The sequence below is a fragment of the Nematolebias whitei genome, chromosome 6 (genome assembly GCF_014905685.2).
Source record: "Nematolebias whitei isolate Nwh7 chromosome 6, NemWhi1, whole genome shotgun sequence".
Classification (NCBI taxonomy): domain Eukaryota; kingdom Metazoa; phylum Chordata; class Actinopteri; order Cyprinodontiformes; family Rivulidae; genus Nematolebias; species Nematolebias whitei.
In genome coordinates, this window is record NC_056503.1 from 44,245,762 (window position 1) to 44,254,718 (window position 8,957).

The 8,957-nt window shown below is 43.3% G+C and overlaps 1 protein-coding gene across 1 annotated transcript in view; it reads left to right on the forward strand.

The window, feature by feature from the left end:
- The first annotated feature begins 483 nt into the window (after positions 1-483).
- The window catches only part of dhx34 (DEAH (Asp-Glu-Ala-His) box polypeptide 34), an 11,061-nt gene continuing 2,587 nt past the window's right edge, over positions 484-8,957 (forward strand). Inside the window, exons 1-13 of the mRNA XM_037677647.1 lie at positions 484-1,170; positions 1,699-2,010; positions 2,956-3,210; positions 3,294-3,396; positions 4,068-4,285; positions 4,370-4,544; positions 5,585-5,778; positions 5,854-5,955; positions 6,043-6,306; positions 6,548-6,721; positions 7,700-7,805; positions 8,000-8,106; positions 8,248-8,514. Coding sequence (XP_037533575.1) covers positions 484-1,170; positions 1,699-2,010; positions 2,956-3,210; positions 3,294-3,396; positions 4,068-4,285; positions 4,370-4,544; positions 5,585-5,778; positions 5,854-5,955; positions 6,043-6,306; positions 6,548-6,721; positions 7,700-7,805; positions 8,000-8,106; positions 8,248-8,514 — 2,964 coding nt within the window. The remainder of the gene's footprint in view (positions 1,171-1,698; positions 2,011-2,955; positions 3,211-3,293; positions 3,397-4,067; positions 4,286-4,369; positions 4,545-5,584; positions 5,779-5,853; positions 5,956-6,042; positions 6,307-6,547; positions 6,722-7,699; positions 7,806-7,999; positions 8,107-8,247; positions 8,515-8,957) is intronic.

The following is an 8,957-nucleotide window of genomic DNA, read 5'->3' on the forward strand; positions in this document are numbered from 1 at the left end:
TTCGTTTATATTTGGTTTTAGATTACCGGTAAATTAGATTTTGTTTTTGACTTTATTTTAGTCTCAAAACTCAGAAATAAACTAACAACACTGCGACCGGAAATGATTATTACAATCTTTCCGGACGGTTTTAAGAAACGGAACGGAAATGGTCCTCCTGTATTATTGTTCCCCTGCTGGTGTAATTGCGGTTTTATGGCCGACATGTTTTAATTCAGTTGTTTAATTTTTGTTCAAAGTCTTTACTTATAATTATCCAGGAACTAGCACGCAGCAGTTTAACGTGTTGTTCCGGACCTGTGTTCGGTTCTGTTCTGATACATAAACAGGAAATATTAGTGTTTTATTTATGGATCTGAGCTCCTCGTCATCTGGTCTGTTTTCCTCTGTACCTCAGCAGGTTTATCAAACAGCTGCATGTCCGTAGAATATCAGCACCGACTTGAAGTCCATTGTTTGTGTTGAAGGAGACTCCCAGTAACTATGGACTCAGACAGGAGGAGGGACAGCCGGAGTTGGGACTGGGACAGCCCGCAGTGTCGAGCCCAGCTGGATGGGATCTTTTTCCGTGAGAATGACTACATCCAGGCTGGCAGTCCCGAACACAAAGAGTTCTGGGCTTTCTTTGACCGTTTCCAGAGGTTCAGAACAAAAAGAGACATGTCTGGTTCTGGAAAGGACTCCATAGAGGAGGGGACAGACAGAAGCAAAGCTGAAGATCTTGGTCTTCCTAAAGAGTACGACGCTCGATACAGGATTAATGTGTCTGTGTGTAGCAGGGACATCGAGGAGAGGCTGGGGAAGTCGGACCACAGAAACCGGCAGAGATCTTCAGGACCGGGGTCGCAGGAGATCTCAGACTGTCGCCTGACCCTGCTGCACTTCTTGGACTTCAGCCAGAAGCAGAGCTTTGGAAAGCTGGCCAAGCTTCGCCGAGAGCAGAAGAACCTTCCCATCTTCCAGTACCGGGACCGGATCGTGGAGCTGGTTCGACTTCACTCTGTGGTCGTGGTGGCAGGAGACACAGGCTGTGGGAAATCCACCCAAGTGCCTCAGTACCTCCTCTCAGCTGGCTTCAGCCACATCGCCTGCACTCAGCCGCGGCGTATTGCCTGCATCTCTCTGGCAAAGAGGGTCAGCTTTGAGAGCCTCAACCAGTATGGATCAAAAGTAAGTCTTAGAAGAACAAATAGAAGAGTTTAATCTTACAAATCATAATCTGAACATTTATACAACTTTAAAGTGACACATCAAAATCAGCAACTGATCTTGAAGGAAATTCAACCAAAACACGTCCAATCCATGAAATACTGGCACAAAACAACACCGATATTTAGATGGACCACCTTTAGTTTGTATTCTTTAATTTTTATTCTAGCTGAACTGTAAGAAAAGGTACTGGGTTATATAGTTGGCTTAAGGAGCTTACAGGTGTGGAGATAACAGAAAAAAATAGCTAAACTTGTTCATGTCTTCAAAATGTTATTGCCTCATGTTCCATGTGTAGACTTTTGAGATGACCTCATCAGGATGTTGTTCTCTGAAGGACAGTGTCAACATGACATGGCTCAAATGATGGACCTTGAGTAAAATAATGTGTAAATTCTATACTTGTACACATTATTTTTTGCTAAGCTCATTGCCTGACTAAAAAAAAGTGTTTACAAGCTATGATCATGTATCTTCTGTTTTCTTCAGGTTGGGTACCAGATCCGCTTTGAGACCACTCGGACCACGTCCACCAAGCTGCTCTTCCTGACCGAGGGTCTCCTGCTGCGACAGATCCAACAGGAGAAGTCGCTGTCTCAGTACCAGGTGATGATCGTGGACGAGGTCCATGAGAGACACCTCCACTGCGACTTTCTCCTCGGGGTCCTTCGCTCTCTGTTGAAGGACCGCCCCGACCTGCGGCTCATTCTCATGTCGGCCACCATCAACATCAAACTCTTCTCCGAGTACTTCGACAACGCTCCTGTGCTGCAGGTTCCAGGGAGGCTGTTTCCCATCCAGGTAAACATTGAGCTTTCAGGTTAACACGTTCAAAGACAAACAAGTTTACGATTGGTCTAAATGTTTTCTGTTCTGATGTTATCTAAAGAAATCCTGATGCAATTTATGTGACAAAATCAGTAAAAACATGAGAGCTGAATGACGGCTGACGTTTGCTGGAGACGCTGAAACTGAGGTGTTACAAATAAAAGAAACAGACTACCTGCTAAACGCCAAATGTAACAGTTACAGTTGGCTAAAAACTCAAAGTAGCAAGAGACTAGCTACATGATAAAGCAACAAAAAAAACTGGCTAGAATATAAATTTGTGAAACTGTAGATAATCTAAAAGTAGCTAAATGTTGCCTGAAAGGAGCAAAACACTTGTCCTACCAAAAAGGTAGAATCAGATAAACTCTTGCCAAAAGAAAAAGTAGCAAAAGGTTAGCAAAAAATTGCTATATGATAGCTAAAAATTAGCAGTAGCAAAAGGGTATTTAATTGCAAAAAATAAAAATAAAACAGTAACTAATAGCTAAAAGTAGCAAAATACTAAAAGATAAAAGCAAAAGGCTAACCAAAAACAATAAGTAGAAAAATGTCAAATGTTTTCTATAAGCTAAATGTAGCAAAAGGCTAGCTAAAAGCTAAAATTAGCAACAATCATGCTAAATGTAGTAGAACAGTAGCTAAAAGTATCGCATTGATATTTAAAACATGAAATTAGAAAAAGCTGAAAATTAGCCACAAATTAGAAGTAGCATAAGAAGATTAAAAAACGCTAAAGCAAGAAGATAAATATGCTGAAGCAGATTTCATGAGAACATTTTTGCAGGAATTTAAAATTATTTGTAAATAAAGGTAAATATTTTGAAAAGTATAACGTTACAATGACTTCTCTGTTCATTTAGAAAACAACCACATCTACAAGTTTTCTCTGTTTTTTTTTTTTTTTTTTGTCTTAAGGTGATTTATCAGCCCATTCCCCCTGAGGAGCAGCCCTCCCGCTCAGAGAAACTGGACCCCAGGCCGTACCTCCGGATCCTGCAGGGCATCGATCAGCGTTACTCTCCGGAGGAGCGAGGAGACCTGCTCCTCTTCCTCAGCGGCGTGGCGGAGATCTCCACCATCCAGGAGGCCTGTCAGATTTACGCCACACACACTCGTCGCTGGATCGTCTTACCTCTGCACAGCACCCTGTCCCTGGCTCAGCAGGACAAGGCACGGCCGGCCTCAAACCGCTGGAGTTTGATTTTTACAGGAAGGATTCGTTTGTGTAAACGTAAACTTGTGTTGATCCACAGGTGTTTGACATCTCTCCGCCTGGTGTGAGAAAGTGCATCATCTCCACCAACATTGCCGAGACGTCAGTCACAATAGATGGAGTTCGCTTCGTCGCTGACTCAGGTGTGGAACTGGTTCTGGTTCTGGTTCTGTCGCTGTTTAGGTTTTCAGTACGTTTCTTTCAGTCTAACACTTTGTGCCGTTTTAGTCATTCAACGTTCAGCTCGTTCAGGAGATGGCAGCTGTCACCTTTCGTTTTGTAACATTTAGATTTTTAAAAACTTTAACTTTACATTGATTATTATTGATGTTTTGAATTCCTTTAAAAAGATTTTCCTCCTTGAATCTGCTTCAGTGGACCAGCTCTGTTTTTGCCTTTTTATGCTACGTTCAGGTTTAAGCTTGTGTTTTGCTGCTTTTGACTAGCCTTTTCTTACCTTTAGCTTGTAGCTTCTGTTCTGACACTTTGAAAAACTTTTAGTGTTGTCATTTTTAGCTAGCTTTCTGCTACTTTTAGCATTTAGTTAAGCTTTCGCTACTTTTAGCTTTTAGCTAGCCTTTTGATACTGTGAGCTACTGTTCTGCAACTTTGAACTACTGTCTAGTGTTTTGTTGCTAAAGGCAACGTTCTGCTGCTTTTAGCTTTTAGCCTTTAGCTAGTGTTCTGCGTCTTGTGGCCTCAGTCATTCAGTATTTCTTTAGTAAAACTTGTTTTTACGCAGCTGAAGTTCTGAAACTCCTCCATGTGATGATCTCAGTTAAGGTGCTGGTGTGAGTGAAGTTTTGTTTTGTAGGAAAGGTGAAGGAAATGAGTTTTGATCCGAAGGCCAAGATGCAGCGTCTGCAGGAGTTCTGGATCAGCCGAGCCAGTTCTGAGCAGAGGAAAGGCCGAGCCGGACGCACGGGTCCAGGCGTCTGTTACCGTCTGTACTCGGAGTCCGACTACAACGCCTTTGCTCCATATCCTGTCCCTGAGATCCACAGGGTGGCTCTGGACTCGCTGATCCTCCAGGTGGGAGCATTCTGATGAACTCAGAAGAAATGATAACTGAAATAAATACATTCACAGTTCATCGATGAAGTTTTGTCTCTGCAGATGAAGAGTATGAGTCTTGGAGATCCTCTGTCGTTTGTCTTCATCGATCCACCTCCGACTGCGAGTATCCAGACTGCGGTTACGTATCTGAGGGAGCAGGGGGCGCTAGACGGCCGTAACGAACTGACATCTATCGGGAGTCTGCTGGCTCAGCTGCCTGTTGACGTGGTCATAGGTAAAATCTGATCAGATCTCTGCTGCTTGTTTTCACCCGCCGCCATGAGAAGTGGGCGATCGTTTGCTTGTGTATTGGTTTGTCCGTTAGCAAAATATCTCACGGACCACTGAACGGATCTTAATGAAACGCCCAGAGAGTTATCACTCAACGTACATCTAAACCTGACTAACTTTAGGAGTCAACTTGAATCAAGATGGCCGCCACAGCTGATTGACTTCAACAAACTAAAAGGTGGCAACAACTTGGTCAGTTTTACAGATACTGAGCAGGAATTTGGTGTGGTAGTAGCTGAGAGTCATTCACAACACACACCATGAGCACTAATGGTTGATGGGTGGATTGATGGGTGGGTGTTTAGGTACGTAGGTATTTTCTTCAAACATCCCAAAGGGATATTCAAAACTTCAACTGCTTATTTAAAAACATTCACATGATTCAAATTTTGTCCCAACAAAAAATGTAAAATGGTGGAGCAGTTTAAAATGATTTCATAATATAAATATTGATTATTATGAAAGACTAAGTTCTATAAAGCTGCGTATGGAGTTTAATAAGTGCGCTCAAACTTATTGGAGTTCATCTGATATCTTGTTTGTGCTCTTGTAAAGAACTTCCTGCAAATCCAGTTTTGTATGAAAGTACTTCAAAAAGTTGACTGGTTAGTTTGTTAGCCCGTTAGCTCCATAATTAATCTGACTTCAGGCCACACAGTGCAATCTGACAGAAACACGTGAAAATTAAAGCTTTTCAACACGTTTAAGGACGATCCTCGGGTGAAATAAAATGTAAAATGGCAAATCATTCTGATAACATGAATCAGAAAGACTTGCTCATGATCAAAACTAAACAAAAGTTGAAGTAATTGAAGAGTTTTTGCTTTTGTTGGAAGATATTTAGGGACTCGCAGTCGTATATCCAACAGACACTAAGCTGAAAGAACACAATGTCTTTTACCAAAAACAGCCGGACGTAATCGTGAACACCTTCCTGGTGTTTCGTGACGTTAGTTTCAGTTCGGTGTGTCTGAATCCTCGCAGGGAAGATGCTGGTGTTGGGATCTTTGTTTAACTTGGTGGAGCCCATGCTGACTGTGGCAGCCGCCCTGAGCGTTCAGTCGCCGTTCCTGCGCAGCTCACAGCAGAACCCGGACTGCGCCACCGCTCGCCAGCCGCTGCACAGCAACCAGGGAGACCCCTTTACCCTGCTCAACACCTTCAATGCCTGGGTAGAGGTCGGTAAATGTCACACGAACTGGATTTAGATTCTGATGGAAGCAACTGAGCACTGATGAGTTTGAACTCGACAGGTGAAAGGGGAGCGGGGTGGCGGCTCCAGGAAGTGGTGCAGGAGGAGAGGCCTGGAGGAGCAGCGTCTGTATGAGATGGTCAACCTGCGCCGACAGTTTAAGGTGGGGACCTCCTTAGATGCAGCACTTTCATTGAAATGTTATTTTTAGCTTGAATTCCTCATAAATGAGTCCCTTGTTGGTTTATAGGACTTGCTGAGGAGCCACGGCCTGCTGGAGTCCGAGGACCACGCGCCCTCTGGTGGTGGCCGCGAGCAGCGCAGGGAGAGGCTGACGGAGAGGAGAAAGCTGCATCAGATGAAACGAGATCACGAGCAGCAGGAGGGGAGCAAACGTAAAGTCCTGAGGCTGGAAGAGGGCCAGGACGGAGAGTTCTCCTCTGGATCGGACACAGAGGACAGAAGGCGAGGCAGGAAAGACAAGGAGGGACCGGGACAGGATGTGGACATACAGGTGAACTCAGAATGTTGGACGTAAACACAGATATGTCGTCTAAAGGTTTATAAAAACTGGTTAAAGACTGTGCTGTTGATTCAATAATGTATTTATTATTTAATTTATTATCCTATAGTTTATGTTTCTATAGGAGGAGATCCTGTGGTATCAGGATCAGTTTTTGACTCGGAGGTGAATTTGTTTTTGTGAAGTTTGGGACCCTCTGACTCTTTCTGTGGTTCTGTTTGTTCTGAAACAGGAAGTGAAGTTTAAGCTGCGTCACAACGTGTCTGCGCTCCAGGAGGCGGTCAACATCAGTCAGGACTTGTCTTCACGTCAGCAGGCCTTGCTCAAGCTGCTGGTCTGTCGAGGCCTCTACCCTCAGCTGGCCCTGCCCGACGAGCACAACTCCACCCGCAAAGAGTCTGAGCAGGTCTGACCTCCGCCACGTGGGCGAAGAAAACCCTCGGGCTCAAAAAAGGCTAAAAGCAACTGCAGTGTGAATAAGTGCACTGAATGACTTAGCCGAAGAAGATGAAACTGAAATGTTAAAGCTAAAGTAGCTAAGGGGTTGCCAAAAGTCTAATTGAAAGCTAAAGTAACAAAAGGCTAGCCAGAAGCTAAAGCTACAGTAGGTAAAGGCTGATGATCATCTAAGAGTAACAAAAATCTCAATAAAAACTAAATTAGTGGCACAAAACTTTAACTACAAGCTGAATGTGACAAAAGACAAGCTAAAAGTAGCAAATCACTAGCTAAAAGCAGTAAAAGATTAGCTCAGAGCTGGATGTAGCAAAAGACTAGATAAATGTAGCAACACAGTATCTAGAAGCCCAAAGTAGCAAAAGTCTAGGTAAAGGCTAAAAGTAGTAAAACATTAGCTAAAATCAAAAATTAAAAGGGGCCAGGTAAAAATACAAATTGTAGTAAAACGCTATAGTAAATGGCTTAAGTAACAAAAATCTAACTAAAAGTTAACATTGTGAAATGCTTGTTAAAAGCTAAAAGTAGCAGAAATGTAGCTAGAAGCTAAAAGTAGCAGAATAGTATATGAAAGCTAATGGTAGCAGTACACTAGCTTAAAGCCTAAAATAAAATCTATCTAAAAGTTAAATGTAGCAAAGGGTTCATTGGAAGCTAAAAGTTGAAAAAAAAAAAACTAGCTAACATATAAAATGGCAAAAAAAATAGCTTAAAGTAGTCAAATGGCAGCTGGGAGTTTAAAAAAACATAAAAACTGAAATAGTGGAACAGTATTTAGAAGCTTAAAGTAGCAAAACACTAGCTAAAAAAAGCTAGGAGCTAGACGTGTTGACATATAAATGAGTGCAAAGCACAGAGTCTGCTGCAGTAGTGTTCATTTTTAGGAATCAACGTTCATAGTTACTTTTTATTTTTTCCTGCTCTGAAGGTGTTTCACACCAGGAACAAGCAGGGAGTGGTGATCCACCCAACCAGCGTGTTTGCCAGTGATCCGGAGGTGTTGCACGTACCTGAGGACGACAGCAGAGAAATGGGTAAACCTCATTTAGAGACGAAGTAACTGAGAATACCGGTCGGATTGTGATGAGTAAAGCAATCTCTCCATCTCTTCTGAGTTTTTATAAAAGTAGTGAGCTCAGAGAAGTTCAGAAAATCTTCAGTGACTCCTGGTTTATGGTCTTAAAATGTAAACTATTATTATTTCTTCGTTTGTGTTTCCTCCCTACAGGCCCTGATCGGAGGGACAGCAGCAAACACCAGCTGTTGGCCTTCGTCACTCTGCTGGAGACCAACAGGCCCTATTTGTCCAACTGTGTTCGGGTTCCAGCTCTGCAGGTCGGTATCAGATGTTCTGGTCTTCTTTGTAACGTTAAAACAGCTGGAAGAGAACAAATAACTGGGTGGTTAACCAGATGGAAGGAAGGTGAAAACAACTGTGAGAATAACTGATGTTCTGCTCGTTAATGGGTTCTCCAGGTTCTGCTGCTGGTAGCCAACAGCTTGGACACCAACGCTGACTGTACGCGGCTGGTGGTGGACGGTTGGCTGGAGCTGGAACTGAAGGTGCCTGAGGAGGCTCTGAGGGTTCTGTCCTCAGCCCTGAGCCTCAGAGCTGAGTGGGAGCGCCTGCTGCAGACACAGCTGGGTCAGAACTCAACAGGAGAGCCATCAAACCAGGGGGGGACCCGCAAGGGCAGAGAGAAGTTGAGTGAGGGCCTGGTCCGCTTCCTGCTCTACACAGAGGTACAGATGCAGAGACAAGGAGTTACCTGATGTTACCATGATGTTACTTGGTGTTACATGATGTTACCTGAAGTTACATGATGTTACCTAGTGTTACATATTACCTGTTACCTGGAGTTACATGATGTTACCTGGTGTTACATGATGTTACCTGGTGTTACATGATGTTACTTCGAGTTACATGATATTATCTGGTGTTACATGATGTTACCTGGTGTTACATGATGTTACCTGGAGTTACATGATGTTACCTGGTGTTACATGATGTTATTTGGTGTTACATGATGTCACCTGGTGTTACATGACGTCACCTGGTGTTGCATAACGTCACCTGGAGTTACATGATGTTACCTGGATTTACATGATGTTACCTGATGTTACCTGGTATTACCTGGTGTTACATGATGTCACCTGGAGTTATACGATGTTCCCTGGAGTTACAT